Source organism: Melanerpes formicivorus, unplaced genomic scaffold (genome assembly GCF_026170545.1).
Source record: "Melanerpes formicivorus ecotype bairdi unplaced genomic scaffold, bMelFor1.0.p_v2 SCAF_7, whole genome shotgun sequence".
NCBI classification, from domain to species: domain Eukaryota; kingdom Metazoa; phylum Chordata; class Aves; order Piciformes; family Picidae; genus Melanerpes; species Melanerpes formicivorus.
This window is the reverse complement of record NW_027142359.1, coordinates 20,846,619-20,866,613: the sequence shown is the minus strand read 5'-3', so window position 1 is coordinate 20,866,613 and position 19,995 is coordinate 20,846,619. Positions and strand designations below refer to the sequence as shown.

Genomic DNA, 19,995 nt, shown 5'->3' with positions numbered 1-19,995 from the left:
TGTTTTTCTTTTTTTACTCTGTGAGAAAGAAGTTTTGAGGAATGGCAGAATATTCAGAATATTTCTTCCATGGGAATCTGTGAGTTTTGAAAATAGAACCTTGACTTTTGCTTTCATAATCCTTTAATTTCTATTTCCTCATCTCTAAAATGGAAATCGCAGAATCCCAGCATGGTAGGGCTTGGAAGAGACCCCTGGGTCTGCTAAAGCAAGGTCACCCACAACAGGCTGCCCAGGATCACAGTGTCTGGATAGGTTTGGAATCTTTCCCAAGAGAGAGACTCCACAACCTCTCTGGGCAGCCTGCTCCAGGGCTCCAGAACCCTCCCACCAAAGAAATTTTTCGTTGCGTTTCGTTCTGTTCTTCAGAAGGCTTTTCACAGGATGAATTTGGCCACTTCACAAAATGCATTGTGGCAGATATAATACTGATATTATTCCTTATCCTGGAGAAAAAGTCAAACAGCAATACCTGTTTATAAACCATCTGGCCACGCTGGTGCTGCTTGGAGTGTGGGTGTAACTGTTACTCTCTTTTCTTTAACCATGTTGGTCGGTTCCCTGTGTGTTCCCAGGTACAGACTGAGCCCAGAAGGCACCTTAATCATAAGAAGGGCAATTGCAAGAGATGCAGGAATTTATGGCTGCTTGGCAAGTAACTCAGCTGGGACAGAAAAGCAGACATCCACCCTTATGTACATTGGTTAGTAAAGGAACCAACCTCATGAAATGAAGGAAGTAAACTTCTGTGTTGTCAGGGAGGAACTGTTCAAATTAGTAGAACCACACAGAACATAGTGATAGAAATTTCACAGACACTCAGAAAAGGTGTTGAACAGCTCACAAATGTCCCTTTTGTTTTCTGTCCAATCTAAGTAGCATTGTTAGGTGGTATTTGGGGGTTAGTGTTTCTTCTTATGCTGTTAATAAACAAAACAGCAACAAAACAAAACACCAAAATGCCTAAAACTGGGAATCAAAGTGGGGTGGGCTGGCACCTTCCACTAGACTAGGTTGCTCAAGACCTCATCCACCCTGGCCTTGAACACCTCCAGGGAGGGAACATCCATGACCTCCCTAGGCAACCTGTTCCAGTGTCTCACCGCCCTCACTGTGCAGAATTTCTTTATAGTATCCAGTCTAAAACTCCCCTCCTCAAGCTCAAGTCAATATATTAATAGCAGAGGACTAAAATTCTTAATGACCAACATCTAACTGGAGAAGGCATAGTGACTGCTTAATCTTCTTATTTTCTAAGTGATAAAACTTTTCTGAATCTATCCTTAAATACCCTGTGTATTCTCTGTATCATCCAGGGGCTCTGGACCAGACTTTACTCTTTTGTGTTTCCCAGTATCTGTCACAGAACCCCAGCATGGTGAGGGTTAGAAGGGAATTAAGTTAGACATCAGAAGTTCATTCCTTACAATGAGAATGGTGAAATACTTGAGCAGGTAGCCCAGGCCTGTGATCGAGGCCCTGTCCCTGGAGACATTTAAGATGAGACTTGATGTGGCCCTGAGGAGCCTGAACTAGTTGGAGGTCTCCCTGCTGACTGCAGTAGGGTTGGAAAAGACCCTCAAAGGTCAAAGCGCAATCTGTGGATCTAGTCCAACCCCCCTGCTGAAGCAGGGGCACCCACAGCAGGGTGCCCAGGATCACAGTGTCCAGGTGGGTTTGAAATCTCTTCAGAGAAGGACAATCCTCAACCTCTCTGAGCAGCTGCTCTGAGCTCCAGCACCCTCACAGCAAGGAAGATTTTCCTTATCTGTCACCTTATGTGATTTTTAAGCCTGTTTACCTTTTAATGCAAATATTTGTCCATATAGCAAGAGAAAATAGTAGTCTTTCATGGTATGTCTCTTATAAATGGTTTATGCTTTGGATGAAGAGCTCATTTTTCTCTGTTGTTTCTTTTTAGAGGGCCCTACACTGACTGTAGTTCAAAGCGAAATTCTGGTTGCTCTTGGAGACACAACTGTTATGGAGTGTAAACCAACTGGAATCCCTCATCCCCAAGTTAAATGGTTTAAAGGTGCACTTATTACTTTGTGTTTGGTGTATTTACACTCACAGAAATATTTTGAATAATGAGCTCAAAAGCTTTATGTAACATTCAACTAGTGACTGACCTATGAAATTCTCTGCATCTGGAAGAAACAGAACTTGACCTCTAGGGCATAAATTCATGCTCCTGTTTAAACACAGTTAATGAATGTACTGTGGCATTGCTAATAAATGAAAAAAAAGCTGATCCTCCTGCCTGCTTCATCAAGGTTCATTCTTCTGCCAGGAAATGTGTAGCTGTATGGTATAAAGATCTGCTTTTCCCATTGCAACACCTAGGGAATATGAGTATGTTCCTTCTTCCGAAACTCGGAGGTGTCTCCTACAATTTCTTTGGCAGTGAGGCAATACATTTGATATCAGAGCTGCAAAGTTACAGAGTTAAAGGGGACTCAGGGAATCCCATGTACCAGAAAAAAAACAGCTGACTCCTGTGTGTGGTTGTATAAAGAACCTGCCTTCTGATAGTCTGGAAAACCAGGAATCTTTATAGGTAGATACTGCCAACAGCTTATCTAGGTCAATATTTCAGCTCTGACAGTGGCTGGAGGGAAGCCCAAAACTCGTTGTGATCTGCTTGCAAATAACCTTACCTCAAAAGAAGCTTCTTCTGAACTCACTGTAGTTAATGGATGGCTTTTGTTTGAAAGCAGGAATCACTGGGCATTGATACTCCTCCCAGGCAGTATATGTGGGCCAATTCTTAATGTTACACATCAGTATTGGGGCTCCTGTTGAACTTGAGACATAGCAGAGCTGTTTTATTGTGTTTTGCAGAGTTCTTAGCTTGATATAGAGATGGCAGATGTGTGGCCACCACATGTAGCCTCTCATTTGGGAAGGAGAAACACAGCCTGATGTGCTTTCCTAGTGGCAGTTCTCTGTCCAAAGCTACTGGGGTTTGTGTTCCCCTTGTGCAACAATAAACAAGGGCTCGTGTCTGATGCAGTAATGAATTTTTCCACTCAGCTAGGTGGGAGTCAGGGCATTCGTCTGTTGGGTGAACATGGCCGTACTGTGAGCTGATCTCAAACTTGGAGTCATTTTGATGAATACCCTGTTATATTTCATTATTTGTTCTCTGTGTGGACTCAGGTGACTTAGAGTTGAGGGCTTCAGCATTTCTCAGTATTGATGCTCATCGGGGTCTTTTGAAGATCCAAGAAACACAAGACCTGGATGCTGGTGACTATAGCTGTGTGGCTACCAATGATGCAGGGAGAGCTTCTGGAAGGATAACTCTAGATGTTGGCTGTAAGTAGCTTGCAATCTAGGCAGGAAATTCTCTCATTTTGGTGTTTCTGTATCTGTTCAGTGGTGCCTTGGTCAGATAAATCTTTCTTACAAATGCATTCAGGTCTGTGCATGTGCTAGGAACACCTTTTTGGTGGCATTTGCTAAGCTCTTTCCTTATCCTGTCTGTTTCTTCACTCTTCTTTTGCAAAGCATTGAAGTTAAGAGGAGGAAGAGAGTGCCAGAGGAGGAGGAAACTCTTCAGACCTCAATGTAATGTAGTTCTCATGCAGAGAATATATTAGTAATGAACATATTATACTAGCTGTTGCTATGCAAGGTTATTGTAACTTAGCTTTTCCTCTCCTCTTGTCCTAATTCACTCTAACTGCTTGTGGCCTGACACATGATGTCTTGTTAAGTGCATGTTCCTGTCAGGCACATGCCTTTTCTGAAGCAGTGATTCCCACTCTTTGAGGGAGATGAGGAACTTAGCAACTCTAACACTTGAATATGAATATTTGTGTGGTGGGGATGATTGTATCTTCAGAATTTTTTGAGATGTATAGCACTAGCACGCTTCTGAGCTGGCCATTGTAAGGACAAAGCATGCAAGGCTAAGCCAGCTTTGGTAAGGTGTTGCTGGAGTAGGGACTCTGTTTCTAGAAGAATGACCATGGATAATGGGTCTAAATGGTGTGAGCAGAATGCAAACGTCATGTCACAACCTCAGCTGATTTTCCTATGTGCTTTTTTCCTCCTAGCTCCCCCAGTTTTCACGCAGGAGCCCAGTGATGAATCTGCAGACATTGGCTCAAACCTGACACTGCCATGCTATGTTCAGGGTTACCCAGAACCAAAGGTGAAGTGGAGGCGGCTGAATGGTGCAGCCCTTTTCTCCAGACCATTCACACCTAGCTCCATCAGCCAGCTCAGGACAGGAGCTCTTTCTATTAACAGTAAGTAGACTGAAGTTGTTTACAAAGAAAATTCCAGAAGGAAATCTAACATAGGCAAAACATTTAAGTTCTCATATTGCAGTTTGTTTTCCCACGAGCCTGTGAATTCATCTGTTTGATCACTGTTTTCACTCTTCTTCAGAGAAATTGTTACACCTTTATTTCAATGTATTGTAGAACATAGAATCATAAAATGGCTTGGGTTAGAAGAGATCATCTCGTTCCAACTCCCTGCCATCGGCAGGGCCAACTCATGCTAGACCAGATTGCTCAAGGCCCCATCCATCTTGGCTTGGAACACTTCCAGGCTTTGAACCTCCACAACTTTGTATGTGGATTCTGGTCTCTCTTGATACTGAGGAGCCATAGAGTTTTGGGTTTGCATTTTCTTTGAGAGAATTGTTTTTAAACTCACTGTTTTAGGCAAGCCCTAATTTGGTTCATAACTAAAAAGTCTGCAAGCGGCTTTGTGATTTCAGTTGCTTTGAGATTTTCAGTCACCCTTGCATTAAGTGATGTTACTCTGTGTTGTGGCCTTTTTTCCCCTCCTTTCTAGACACAGTTGTGTTAGGTGAAGTAATTCCTCTCTACATACAATGCAGGAACTCCTGTCTTATGTGCCATTTTGTGGGTGTCTGCTCACACAGGCACACATTGTTCTCTGTAGTAGGCAATATTCCATAGCCAGTGCACTATATGACAGTGCATGTAGATATGTAGTGTCCTACCTTATATTGTTTATGCATATTAGTATTTTCTACAGTAAAGCTTATTCTCTTACTGTGGATACAGTGATGAAAAGTATCATTCATATACGTATATGTGATACAATGCATTTTTTTCACTCCAATGTTCATACTCAGTTGTTGCTATAGTCATTTTTTTGACTCAGTCCTTGCTTCTTCACTTGATGACAGATAGAAAGGGATGATCTGTCCAAAACTTAGTGTTTAAAATGAATTATTAAAAAAAAAAAAAAAGGTTATCCAGGTATTGCAAAAATTTCAATGTAATTTCAGCTGCTACAATCAAATCTCCTTTTTTATTTTTTTTCTCCTCCCTCTAGATTTGTGGGTCAGTGATGAAGGAACTTACATCTGTGAAGCTGAAAACCAGTTTGGAAGGATTCAGTCACGGCCAGTCACAGTCACTGTAACTGGACTGGGTAAGTCTGGTTAATGGGTATTAAGAAAAATTTCTTTGCTGCAAGAGTGGTCATGGATTGGAACAGGCTGCCCAGGGAGGTGGTGGAGTCAGCATTCCTGGAGGTGTTCAAGAAAGGTGTGGACATGGCACCTGGGGACACGGTTTAATGGCCATGGCGATATTAGGTTGATGATTAGGCTCAATCATCTTAAAGCTGTTTTCCAGATGAAACAGTTCTATGATTCTGTATTTACATACATGTAGTCATCCACACAAACTGATTCAGAAGACTTTCAATTGGTTTCAGTGAACACTGCATGTTAGAACATTGTCTTTTGACTGGCTACATTAATTTGGATTAGTTCCATCTACACTTGATAGCATGAACCTTAAAAAAGTGATTTATTCTCTCTTCTGTTTCTTATTCTTAAGTAAATTTATTAAGAAATGAAAAATCACCAGAATGCTGAGTGCTAATGATAAGGTTTGAGGGGGTGGGAAACAGCAGTGAACTTGCTTAGGTCAGTGTGTTGCTATAACTTAGTGATCCAAGAATACAGTTAATGTACTGCTTTGACAATAGCTGTGTTCTTAAGGAGTTTTTTATTACCTTAGTTGGCCAATTGGCAGTGAAAGGAAAAATAATGCTTTGGAACGTATACAGTTGTGAGAGGACAAGGATGGAGTCCATCTGCCATCAGAGAAACCATGTGGTGGCTTAAAAGATGTAGTGGGAATCTTTAATGCTAGTAATGTTTGACAGAGATGGTTTTACTTATTACAAAGTGTTATTTAATCCCCAGTACTTAAAGTTAATCTACCACACATGTGCCCAGGAGTGCCTTCTGTTGGCTCTTTGCAGAGCATCCAGAATGTTCTGCTGGGCTGTAGACCTCTTTCCTAATCCTTTAAAATTTTATGCCTGAAGGACATTACTATTTGGTTTTCATCCTCTCCAAACTGGCTGCTTTTCCTTACTTGAGAAAAATACCGGAGAATAAAAGTAACTTATCAACTTAGCATCAGGGGGACATGAATTCTGAGGGAAATGCTGGATTGGATCCAACATTAGCTGGACAATGTCTTCCATTTGCTGACATTCCTTAATTTCAGGATCCTTGTTCCTGTATTTACCCAGTTTCCTCTCTCTCCTGTGCTATCCCATTCATCCATTTGTTTCTTTCTTTTTTTCCTACCTACATCATTGATGTTTCAGATACCAGAATGTCACTTGGTATTTTTGACCTAAAATTAAGCCTGTTGAAACTCTTGTGCTGTTTGTTGATAGTGAAGGATTTTCCTCACTTTTCCCCCCCCTGTTCTTTCTATTTAAATCATAGACTTTTCGTTGTATTAAATGTTTCTTGCTCTATACTTGGATGTTTCCTTGCACAAAGAGACCTTTGTCTGATGCTGCTGCAAGTAGCATTAGTGACAGGACTAATAATAACAATTCAAAGGTAACACTTGATATATTTTAAACTTCCGAACAATTCCTTCTAATTCTTTCTTCTCTTGCAGTTACACCTCTGATTGGAGCAAGTCCAGCCACAGCCAATGTGATTGAGGGGCAGCAGCTCACTTTGCCCTGTGTGCTGCTTTCAGGAAACCCCATTCCAGAGCGGAGGTGGATTAAGAACAGTATGGTGGTAAGACTGGTTTGTTACCTGTAAGAGTAATTGGCAGAGAAAATCTACAAGCCACAGTAACAACTTGGCTTAGTTTACAGAAGTTGGATGCAAAAATAGGCTGATGAATTTTATGTTGACAAATAAGGACACTTCAGGAGACTGGAGTGGCTGACTGGAAACAAAGGTCCAGTGGCACTGAAGTGAATTACAGCAGAAAGTCAATTGGTTGTATGTGTAAGGTGGTAGCTGTTTCTGAGGTGCTGTCTCCCAGAGTACAGCCAGTCTCCTGAAAAACTGCTGCTCAAATAATGGTAGGGGAAGTATTGCATCCTGATGGTTCTATCTTGGTGAGCGCTGCCCATGCTTGCGAATTTCTCACTGGAGCATAGATGAAGGAGATAGATGTGAAGGTCTACAAAACAACTTGGACCTGAAGCATTTCTGAATTCAGCTATCATGGAATTGTAGAATCTCATCTGGTTGGAAAAGACCTTAAGATCACTGAGTCCAGCTGTAGCCTAACATCTCCCTTTACACAACTATTAGAATGTGTCCCTAGGCACCTAATCCAAACATTTTTTAGACCCCCCCGCCAGGGATGGTGACTCTACCACTTCCCTGGCCAGCCTGTTCCAGTGCCCAATAATCTTTTTCGTGAACAAATTTTTCCTAATATCCAATCTAAACTTTGCCATGCACAGCTTAAGGCCATTTCCTCTTGTCCTATCACTTGTTACCTGGGAGAAGAAGCCACCCCCCCACCTCACTCCAACTCTGTTCAGGGAGTTCTGGAGAGCCAAAAGGTCTCCCCTCAGCCTCCTCCAGGCTGAGCAACCCCAGCTCCCTCAGCCACTCCTCACAGGCCATGTGTTCAAGACCCCTCACCAGATGTGTTGCCCTTGTCTGGAACAGCACCTCTGTGTCCTTTGTGGAGTGAGGGGCCCAAAGCTGAACAGAGCTCAATTCTTCTGTTCTACTTATTTTCAAAGCAATTTTATACATTCTTGTGCTTTGAATATAGGAATGCTAGTGGAATATACCTACCAGAATGATAAAAGTGCTGGCATTTAAACCCTGGGCACTGAAAAGCACTTTTCCCCCCTGTTTTTCAAAAAGAAGAGTACCAGAACATGTCTGTAGATCTAGGAGTTTTAACATGATGGCTTTTACTGTTGTTGATAGGGTGGTCAGTATCCCTGTACCCTAGTGGTGCACTGCTGAGAGAGAAAGCGTTTTCATTCCTCTAGGGAGCCTACTGTTGCCAGTTTGTGGCTTTGAACACTTCCAGGGATGGGGCACAGCCTCCCTGGGCAACCTGTGTGGTGCCTCACCACCCTCACAGTGAAGAACTTGTATTTAATAAAAATCTCCTCTCCCTCAGCTTAAAGACATTATCCCTTGTCCTATCACTATGAGCCCTTGTAAAAACTCCTTCCCCAGATTTTCTGTGGTCTGTCAGTAAGTCCTGGAAGGCTGCTCTAAGGTTTATCCTGAGCCTTCTCTTCTCCATGCTGAAGAACCCAAACTGTCTCAGCATGGCCTCATAACAGGGGGCTTCCAGCCCTCCCATCATGGCTGTGGCCTCCTCTGGTCATGCTCTAACAGGTCCATGTCTGCTGTGCTGAGGATTCCAGAGCTGACCAGAGCACAGCAAGTAGGGTCTCAGCAGAGCAGAGAAGAGGGGCAGCATCACCTCCCTTGACCTAAGTGAAATTTCATTTCTTTAGCAGTAGCCCCATTACTGACTTTAACCCCTATGAATCTCTGCTTTTTATCTTGCCTGCCAATTTCTCCTTAAAGCCCTTTATCCACAGCTGTAATTAAAAAACAATAGCAAATTTTAAAACTTATTTTCACCAAGCAGAAGCTGACCCTACCTGACCCTTCACTGAGCTTTCTGCTCACATTTTGTATCTCTGGCAATCATTAGCCTTTCCTTTAGACTCTGTAAGTGCAAGTAGCACAGACTGTAACTTCTGGGAGAAATTCTGGCAGGATCCTCCTTGTTGAGTTGCTAATTCCTGTGTACAGTAGTGCCAGGTTCCTGTAATTGTAAGCTCAGGGCAAAAGCTGTATTCCAGGGAAAGTGTTGGACTTAGTTATATTTAGAGAAGAAAGCAGCTTTCTCCAAGCATCATGTGACTGGAACAGTTCTGCAAGAAGGGCATGGAGCTGCTGGAGCAGGTCCATAGGAGGCCACAAAGATGATCAGAGGGCTGGAGCACCTCCCCTGTGGGGACAGGCTGAGAGAGCTGGGGCTGTTCAGCCTGGAGAAAAGACAGCTCAGAGAGACCTTAGAGCAGCCTTCCAGTACCTGAAGGGAGCTACAGGAGAGCTAGGGAGGTACGTTTTACAAGGGCTTGGAGTGACAGGGTGAGAGGCAATGGATTGAGGCTTGAGGAGGGCCAGTTTAGAGAGGATGTTAGAAAGAAATTCTTTACAGTGAGAGTGTGAGGCACTGGAACAGGTTACCCAGGGAGGTCATGGATGCCCCCTCCCCAGAGATGTTCAAGGCCAGATTGAATAGGGCCTTGAGCAGCCTGATCTAGTGGAAAGTGTCCCTGCCCATGGCAGGGAGTTGGAACTAGATGATTTTTAAGGTCCCTTCCAACCCAAACCATTCTGTGGATCCAGGAATACATACTTTCTTCACTGAAACATGGCATCACTCTTTTGGCAGCTGGTTCCCAACCCGTACGTTACTGTTCGCAGTGATGGAAGCCTGCACCTGGAGAGGGTTCGGCTGCAGGACAGCGGCGATTATACCTGCATGGCAAGTAATGTTGCTGGGACGAGCAACAAAACCACCACAGTTAATGTCTATGGTGAGGAGCAAGGTCCAGTTGCTTTTTCTTCCAGCAGCTTTCACTGTGACTTTTTTGCTAGTCTTACCAGTTTCTCACATTTCCTCTTCTGTAATGGTGTTACTTGTAGAGCAACATGGTGGGCAACTGGATCCACCACAAGTATATATTCTGCCATGAAGGATTGGAGAGTGGAGGGGAAGGTGACTGGCCAGTGTTAGAGTTCAGAGAAGAAAAGAGGCTGAAAAGCCCCAAACCCTGCAGCCTGTATGAAGCAGTAGTTGAACAGAAGGATTTTATTGTGCCATGGTTTGAGATGCCTCCTGCACACATCTAATATTTGCATTTATTTCCAGTTCTGCCTGTTATTCAGCATGGACAGCAGATATTCAGCACCATTGAAGGAATCCCAGTCACATTACCATGCAAAGCAAGTGGAGTTCCAAAGCCATCTATTGTCTGGTCCAAGGTAATTTCTCATATTTGAGCTGTTCATGGCGAACATGTCATTTAGATATCATGAAAACTATACACAAGAAACACAGCCGGGGGACCTCAGCCTTTTTTAGGAGTTTCTCTGAAAGTCATTTTTTTATTCTCTATTTGAACAAGAGAGTTTCTGATAATAGAGTTGTTTGGGTTGCATGACATTGCTGTGAGGGCATTGCTGTGCCTCAGGAGTTGTGCAGATGTAACTGATTGGACCTTGCAGAGAGCTTTGTTTCAAAGAAGGAATAGAACACAGTTAAGTGTTGGTTTGGTAGGGAAGAAAACCTGAGAGCAGAGTTTTTTTCTTTCTGTGCTTGTAACACTTAGTACAGACAAGGAAGAGTCTGCTAACATTTTATGTAAATCAGAAATCAAAGTAAAAATTTACTCAGGTGAAATCTTGATTCCACTTATTTAGGAATTAGGGTGTGTAAAATATAAATATAACAGGTTTTCTGCATAAGAATCTCTGTGCTTCTGCTCTTATTACTGCCTAGATAGTGATACTCAAGAAGCATGAAAAGTCAGTTAATTCGTATGGATGGAGTTTTGGGGCAGGATCTCTTAGTTGCTATAAGATATTTTGTCCATTTCAGCCCTAAAAAGTAGAAGCGGTGCTGTAATGTAAATGGAAATATTGCTTGATTTGGTCAGAATGCCTGTGAGTTGTTTGGGCTACAGAACTGCATTAAAGAGCATGGAACATCTCTTCATAGAATAGACTAGACTAGAATAAACCATGTTGGAAGACACCTTCAAGATCATTGTGTCCAACCTATCACCCAACCCACCTAATCAACTAACATAGAATAGAATAGAATAGACCAGACCAGGTTGGAACAGACCTTCACGATCATCGTGTCCAACCTGTCATCCAACACTATTTAATCAACTAAACCATGGCACCAAGCACCCCATCAAGTCTCCTCCTGAACACCTCCAGTGATGGTGACTCCACCACCTCCCTGGGCAGCCCATTCCAATGGGCAATCACTCCCTTTGTGTAAAACTTCCTCCTAACCTCCAGCCTAAACCTCCCCTGGCGCAGCCTGAGACTGTGTCCTCTTGTTCTGGTACTGGCTGCCTGGGAGAAGAGACCAACCTCCACCTGTCTACAGCCTCCCTTCAGGTAGTTGTAGAGAGCAATAAGGTCACTACTGAGTCTCCTCTTCTCCAGGCTAAGCAACCCCAGCTCCCTCAGTCTCTCCTCAAAGGGCTTGTGTTCCAAGCCCCTCACCAACTTTGTTGCCCTTCTCTGGACACGCTCCAGCAAGTCAACATCCTTCCTAAACTGAGGGGCCCAGAACTGGACACAGTACTCGAAGTGTGGCCTAACCAGTGCTGAGTACAGGGGCAGATGACCTCCCTGCTCCTGCTGGCCACACTTCCTGATGCAGGCCAGGATGCCATTGGCCTTCCTGGCTGCCTGGGCTCACTGCAGGCTCATGTTCAGCCTGCCATTGACCAGTACCCCCAGGTCCCTTTCTGCCTGGCCGATAAATCCATCTTCACATGAAGAATTGGTCACAGCAGTAGGGTAAGGTGGGAGAGACTCTACAGGCTATAACAATTCTTATGTTCCTTCTGTACTTTCAATATTTTCATTAGATTAATCTTTTTATATTGCTGTCAGTTTTAACTTTTATTGAATGAAATCTTTGCACTTGAGTTTATTTTAGAAAATCCTGGCTCCATGGACTTCCTTTTTTTTTTTCCCCTCAGAAAGGAGAAGTAATTCTTCACAGCAATGAGAACTTTTCTGCAGGGTCTGATGGAAGTCTGTATGTAGTTTCACCAGGGGGTGAAGAGACTGGAGAGTATGTTTGCACTGCATCCAATGCTGCTGGTTATGCTACACGGAAAGTGCAGCTGACTGTCTATGGTAAGGATGAGCTAAAATCAAATTATAGTGTCATTATCCTTATCCTCCTGTTGCATTCTGCTTTAGATGATATAACCCACTGAGGTGGATCCTTAGCTAGGTGTAAATGGGATTTAAACTGAGCTCTAGTGCTTTTGACTTTGCCCTAGATCCCTGGATCCACATACTAGGCAATTTTACAAATGGCTGATACTGAAAGGCTCATCCTTCAGCCATTACAATTCTCTTCAAACCTTCTGATATCTGATAGAAGAATTAAGATCCATTAATCACAGCAGTTCCAGAACTTCCTACTATCTTTCAATTGCCTTCAGAATTTGATTAGGTGTAGGTTTTGCTTGCAAATTATCTATGCAATACAGCTCAGCATATGCATGAACTACATCTACCTGTTGCTACCCTACTTTCTGGGTAGATGCTGCAGTCTTGCTGGGATCTGTGATGTTGCATGTAGGCATCAGCCAGTGGCTGAGCCACAGGCACTGTACATCAGCATTGCAGTGAGTTCTGTCTGTTGCAGACATGTCACTAACAATAGGTTTGTGATGTTATATACCTGATTAAAAAAAAGTAAGTACCCAAAGTAAAATGATATGATGCTACTTTTGTATGAATCTGTATATTCATTGCAGCTTCTTAACATGTTCTGTGTTCTAGTGAAACCTAGAGTATCCAGGCCTGGAGACCAGCAAGGAAATGCTTATGATAAACCCATAGAGATCTCAGTACTTTCAGGGGAAGATGTCACACTTCCATGTGAAGTAAAGAGCTTGCCACCCCCCATAATTACCTGGGCCAGAGAAATGCAGCTTATCTCTCCATTCTCTCCAAGGTAACAATGTCTGATGGAAACAAAAGAAAAGTGAAACTGCATCTGAGCTTTCAAGATTTGGAAGGGTGCATAATTTCTAATTGCCACATGATCAATCAGAAGGTATTAAGTTGTTTTACTAGGTCTTGAAACTCTTCTTGCCCAAACTAAACGTGCCTCCTGAAACCATCCCTTGTGCAGCTCCCATACCAGTGCATGGTCATAGGCAGTCTCAGGAGGCCAAGACAAAAGAGATCTGGTTCTGTTTATGCTGTGGTGGTGCCCAGCAACCCACAGAATCTGTGCCTGATTATAAATGTTTTAAGAACTGCTTTTCTTTTCATAAGTATTTAGTGTTTATGCTCAGGGGAGCACTGTCTGTTATTCATGTGATATCTGGGCTGCCAGTACAATACAGATGATGATAAGTGTTTGGGAGTGCTTACAAGGGGTCATTGCTCACTGTGGTTTTGATCCCAAAATTCTCTAGGTATTCTTGTATGTGAAAACAGCAAAATGCTCCTAAAAATGCTTAGTTGACAGCCCTAGAGAATGAAGATTTGGAGACTGCTTCGTGTACAGCTTGAGCCACAATGTTGGAGTTCTTCTTTATTATTTAATGTATACAAATAAGAGGGGAGATGAGTAGGTGATTATTCTCTGTGTGTTCTCAGTGAAGTGTCAGGTATCATCACGGGGGTTTCTGAACTTCAAAACACCTCAGAAGGGATGAAGACTATAATTGTAGTTGTGAGCCAGGGAATGGTAATAATGACCAGGTTTGCACTGTAGCGATTGCTGGGCCTGTGGCCTAGCATCTCAGAGATCCAAGTGGAAGGAATCACCAAGTGCCTGAGCTGAGCTAAGGAACTTTACAGAACCAAAATCAAGCCTCTTTTCCTTGTAGCCATACCTGTGAGCCTGTGACAGCCTCAGCAACTGGACCAGCATGTTAGGGGAAGGAGGCTTGTACACAGAGTTGATTTGTTGGTGATCTCTGTGGCATTTTCTCCTGTGTCTGGTGAGCATGTTGCATGCACTAATGGATCCACATTCTTGGTCCCTTTTTTGTCCTTACTTTACCTTAGGAGACACTGATAAATTAGCCTGCTTCCTCATGGATGTTGTGGAGAGATCCAAGTTGTCCAGAGTAACAGAAGTCCAGCTCAGCCCATTCCATAAAATTGTTTACAGATGTCAGCAAAAGTTAAAGAATTTGTCCAAATAACATTGTTTGGGACCACCCAAAGATGATGTTAGAAATGTAACCAATAAACAAAAGAAGAGTGATACCAGAAATGAAGGAACTTCTGTCAGACAGCACTATAATTATTGAGCAAAATAATGGCAGATAAGTTGCCCCAGCAATCGATCTTTTGGGGACTACTGGGGGGGGGAGAGGTTTATAGAGATATGGGTAGCTGGGGAGGAATCATAATATCACACAGATTTGGGTGGCCTGGAGGAGATGCACTTCTCTTCCTTTCCATCCATTTCTCTGGGCCATTGCAATCCAAGAATTCACAACTTAAACTCGTATGCTAACGCCTTGCTGACTAGGGCCAGAGAAAAGGAGACAGATGATATCACCAATTCCCACCAACTTTCTTAAAGTCTGTGTATAACCTCTAGTGCTAGACTTGTATTTCTTCTTGGCAGTTCTTAGCTGTAATTTTTTTCTTCCCTCCTCGTTTATTTTCTCTGTCTCTATTACTTTTAACTTCTACATAAGATGATTTTGGCTTAGCTGACCAGTGTATCCTGTGATGTTATAGGCCTGTGACCAGAACTGTTGTAAAAACTAACACTATATAGTGAACTGTTTTCTGATGAATAATGGCAATTTCTGTAAACACCAGAACTGGCAGGTTTGAATCCTCTTCAGAATCCTCTCTTCCATCTCAAATCAGTGTAACATCATCTTTTGCCAGGATGTAATAGGATCAGAAGTTGTTTAACTTGCTGACTCACTGACCTGGGTTGAAAAACTCCGTTTCTCTTACCTTTTGGTTTTGGGGTTGGTTTGGTTTTTGGTGTTTGGTTTGGTTGGTTTGTTTGTTTTCATTTCTAGAAACAAGACAGATTTTCGTATGTCCTGTAAGTGGCTAGAACAAAATTTTGTAGTTTGGATCTCTCTGGATGTTTGGCTACCTGGATGTTTGGATATGTGTATTCTGAGTGTAGTGGCTAAGTAAAGAGAATGAGTAAATTTGAGTGATATAGCTGAACACAGCTCAGTGTGCCCTGTGGAATGGTGTTATTTAACACATGCAGTCATTATCAGTCTGTAAGCAGAGGTCATTCACCTTTCCATACATGTTTTACAGCATATCTGCTTCTTACTTTTCCAGACACACTTTCCTCCCCTCAGGGTCAATGAAGATCAGTGAGACACAAGTTTCAGACAGTGGAATGTATATCTGTGTAGCCACAAACATTGCTGGGAATGTGACTCAGGCAGTAAAGCTCAGTGTTCATGGTAAGTTTTAACTTTAAGCATAATCATCTGCAACTCTCCACATGGACTTCAGCATCATGCAGAGCCTTTCAAATCTTTTTTCTTATGTACATTAAATAGTATTGTCTTGTATTATTTCAGATCATGCCATATTCATATCCAAATAGTTGTTGTTATGTGGAAAGGAAATAGTGTATACACACACATGTATACATATATAATAAATACTCTCACTCCTTCCATGTAATGCTTCTTAGACTCGTGGAAGAATTACAGCACAATATGACAATTGACTCCTGAAAGTAGCCAGAGGGATTTTAAGAGCTGAAAACTTGTCCTAATGCATTTGGATGCTCTCTGTGCAAGAGGCTTCTCAGCAGCTTAGTTTGCATATAGTGGCTGGGAACGGTGAAGCTGTCTTACAGGAGCCATGTACCCTTCCCTCTCCTTTTAACCATAGATCATCAATAGTTACGTCCTAGTCTCTCTCCTACTTGTCCCATACTGGGCCCCCAACCACAGGTTCTTAACCACTGACACTGTTTTTGCAGTGATATTGCTAGTTCCATGCTCCCTTATGACCCGTGTCAGATGGAAACACTGTGGCACAGGTATCTTCTGCCAGAGCTAAGGGCACAGGAGAGTGGGTGCAGGGGCCATGGCCTGGCACAGCCCACATGAGCCTGATCGATACTGTGGGTGTTTAGATAGTTCTCCCATATTTCATGCTCATGGAGTGATTGGAAATGTTGCTGCCAGTGCCCTTGCCAGCATGTCTTTGAAGTGGATCACATGCCACAAGCCTGCCAGGTTGGAACTTCTGCCCCTAGTAGCTCTGAAACGTTAGACTATGCTAGGTGAGGAACAATGGCTCTGGCAGACTGCGACTGGGGCTGGAGGAGGCTGCTATCACTGCACACCTTTGTTTTTCCGTAACTATACATTAGCAGAGAGCCTGGAAAAATGGCACTTGTTATTGTATCAGGCCTTACTTACAAGCCTTGCCATTGTCAGTGATCCTTAGAAAGAAAAACACTGTGGCAGAGAGCTATGCTGGCTTTACATTATTCTTTAGGACCAGCAAAATCTCTTCCAGTCAAGTTTATCTCCTTGTCTGAACTTGTGTTTGGAAGCATAAAAGAACAGAGATTAAGGGAAGGAAATTAAAATGTCAAAAGGAAAATTAACTTCAGCATAAAAGCTTTTGAATTGTTTTGTGTTTTCAAGAGCAGTCCCCATGGTTCTTCAGATGTGCTCAGTATAATAATGTTACTCTACTTGTATGGAAGTCACGAAGCAGAATTTGAAATTAAGCTTCTTCAAAGCTGAGCAATAAGATATCATGCCTCCTATGCATACAGGTCTGTTTCCTTACCCACCTGAGGGAATGTGGTGTCAGTGGATAAGGCAGGATGTTCTCTAAAAGCACAAAACCAAAGAAGAATTTCTTTCAGAAATGATCTTCTACATCATTTTCCTCACATGCTGATGGACTAAACTTCTCTCCCTTAGCTCCTCCAAAGATACAGCATGGGCCTCGTGTTTTGAAAGTCCAGGCTGGCCACAGAGTTGACCTACCCTGCCGTGCTCAGGGGATCCCTCCCCCAACAATCTCTTGGTTCAAAGGCAGAAGTGCTGTGCCAACGGATGGTGGACACTTCACCCATGGCCTGGATGGCACTCTAAGCATCAGCAATGTCCAGCTTCCTGATGCTGGGATCTACAAGTGTGTGGCTAACAATGCAGCAGGCAGCGATGCAGCAGAGATTATGGTACAAGTTCAAGGTATTTCTTTTAGGGCCATGATCTTGCCTCCTGCCCTGGCTTTGTGCAATTTCATGCCTGTGCTGCCTGGTTTATGTTTTGGAGGGCAATGGTCCTTGCTGCTGTGCTGTTACATGATGCAACCCCAAATCTAGTTTAGATACTACGTTCTGGTGTTAGTTAAGGAAAATCTGTCTTCTAGCTACTTACGATTTTGTTTTGTAGTAGGGAATTAAAATCAGATTCCAATATAGGAAACCTCATTTTCAACCCTTATGTGTTATTGGAATCTGACTTTGTCTGCATGAGAGACTTAGACATGTTGTGTGTAGCTAGGCTGCATTTTTGCATTTGGGTGCAGAGGTCAAGGATTTTTGAGGGTCTCATTTTTCTTTCAGAGGCTCCTGTTATGGAGAACCTGGATCCTCCATACAACAGTCCCTTTCAAGAAAGAGTGGCGAATCAACGCGTCGCATTCCCATGCCCAGCAAGAGGTGGGTGTCCTGGTTGCCACTTCCTCAATTCTAGAAGTATAATGGTTGGAAAACACCTCCAAGACCATCAAGACCAACCATTAATCCAGTACTGCCAGGTCATCACTAAACCATGGCCCTCACATCGCATCTACATGTTTTCTGAACACTTCCATGCATGGTGACTCCAACACTTCCCTGGGCAGCCTGTTCCAGGGCTTAACCACTGTTTCACTGAATTTTTTTTTCCTAATACCCAGTTGAAATCTTGCCTGCCACAAACTGAGATCCTTGTGTCCTATTGCTTGTTACCTGGGAGAAAAGACCAACCTCCCCCTCGCTAAAACCTCCTATCAGGGAGTTGCAGAAAGCAAGGTGGTCTCCCCTGAACCTCCTCTTTGCCAGGCTAAGCCCCAGTTCCCTCAGCTGCTCTTCCTGTGACTTGTGCTCTAAACCCTTCACTAGCTTCATTGCCCTTCTTTGGACAGACTTTGCCACCTCAATGTCCTTCTTGGAGTGTGTGCCCCAAAACTGGTACTCAAGGTGGCAGCCTCACCAGTGCCAAGTAGAGGAGGACAATCACTGCCATAGTCCTGCTAGCCACACTATTGCTGATCCAGACCAGGATGCTTGTGGCCCTTTGGCCACTTGGGCACACCCTGGTTCATTTTCAACTGGCTGTCAACAACACCCCCAGGTACTTTTCCACTGGACAGCTTTCCAGCCACTCTTCCCCAAACATGGAGCATTGCATGGGGTTGTTGTGACCCAAGTGCAGGACCCAGCACTTGGTCTTGTTGAACCTCATCCTGCTGGCCTCAGCCCTCCAATCCAGCCTTTCCAGGTCACTCTTTAGAGCCTCCTGACCCTCAAGAAGCTCAACACTTTCTTTAGTGTGTTTTAGTGTTGCTTTAGTGACAGAAGTATAATTTTTTGTTGTTATTGACCATTGAAAGTGTCAGTGTGCCTTGTTACTGTAAAAATGTGCAGCTTGCACAGTATTTTCCATATGTACTTATATGTGTGGAAAAATTCAAACCATCAGTAATTTAGATCGTCGCCATGCGTGAAAGTTCTGTGACAAGTCATTGCTAGCCAGCAGAGATATTGCAATGTTTAGGACTAAAATTGTTAATGTTAAAATGATACTGTAACAGTTGGAGTTTCCTCCCAGTTTGAAAGCTCATGGCCTCCTGTGCATTGTCCTTGCCAGTACAAATCATAGAATCATAGAGTTGTTTCACTTGGAAAAGGCCTCAAGATCATTGAATCCAACCATTAACACAACATTACCATGACCATTAAACCATGTCCTGAAGTGCCATTACACTGTTTTTGAACACCTCCAGGGATGGTGACTCTATCACCTCATTGGGGAGCCTGTTCCAATGGTTGACAACCCTTTCAGTGAAGAGGTTTCTTCCAATATCCGGCCTAAATTTCCCCTGGTTCAACTTGAGGTCATTTCCTCTTTTCCTATCACTTGATACGAGGGAAAAGACTTCCAGCAAGCAGCAGACATTGTGTGACTCTTTCTTGTTCTGAGCTGAGTGAACCATTTGTTGAATTTTCACCTTTTTCTTGTCAGGTGTTCCAAAGCCTGTCATCAAATGGCTCCGGAATGGAAGAGAGCTGACAGGCAGTGAACCAGGGATTTCAATTCTGGAGGGTGGGACGCTGCTGGTCATAGCTTCTGTTACACCTTCTGATAAAGGAGAGTATGTCTGTGTGGCAACCAATGAAGCTGGAAATACAGAAAGAAAATACAACCTGAAAGTTAATGGTAAATAATAAATACAATGCTTGGAGAACTGGTTGTGCAGAACAGCTTCTCTTGTATTGATTGCTTTGGAGATTGCAGGCCTCAGATCTCCCTGTGTGCAGTTAAAGGGGAACATCTCACCTTGAGTACTTGCATTTCTATTATTGTTATATAATCCCTGTATTTTTTTTCCTGTTGTTCTCTCTTTATGCACAAACCATCTTGTTTTGCTCAAAGATCTGGGTGCATCTTATTTGTACAGGGTTCTACTTATACTTGAACACTGAAAATACCAGGTGAAGACTTCCATACTGTAGCAGTTAAAGACAGGGGGATAGGTCTGCATTTCAAACAGAAATGTGAGGAAAGAATATTTGTCAGAATGAACAGAGATGAGGAGAATTCTTATTCCTGATACTCTTCTTCCAGAATCCTAATTGGAAAATGCAAAGTGGCCTTGAGATATGTTTTGGCATCTTACTTCTTCCAGAGTGCCTTTATCCCAGCATAATTCAC

At 43.1% G+C, this 19,995-nt stretch overlaps 1 protein-coding gene across 1 annotated transcript in view; it reads left to right on the top strand.

The window, feature by feature from the left end:
* HMCN1 (hemicentin 1) overlaps positions 1–19,995 on the top strand; it is a 206,510-nt gene that overhangs the window by 78,223 nt on the left and 108,292 nt on the right. The window contains exons 13-26 of the mRNA XM_068141310.1: positions 576–703; positions 1,922–2,035; positions 3,163–3,321; positions 4,065–4,259; positions 5,326–5,424; positions 6,927–7,054; positions 9,717–9,861; positions 10,197–10,309; positions 12,052–12,211; positions 12,869–13,043; positions 15,374–15,501; positions 16,993–17,265; positions 17,643–17,738; positions 19,306–19,500. Of these exons, the coding sequence (XP_067997411.1) occupies positions 576–703; positions 1,922–2,035; positions 3,163–3,321; positions 4,065–4,259; positions 5,326–5,424; positions 6,927–7,054; positions 9,717–9,861; positions 10,197–10,309; positions 12,052–12,211; positions 12,869–13,043; positions 15,374–15,501; positions 16,993–17,265; positions 17,643–17,738; positions 19,306–19,500 (2,108 nt within the window). The remainder of the gene's footprint in view (positions 1–575; positions 704–1,921; positions 2,036–3,162; positions 3,322–4,064; positions 4,260–5,325; positions 5,425–6,926; positions 7,055–9,716; positions 9,862–10,196; positions 10,310–12,051; positions 12,212–12,868; positions 13,044–15,373; positions 15,502–16,992; positions 17,266–17,642; positions 17,739–19,305; positions 19,501–19,995) is intronic.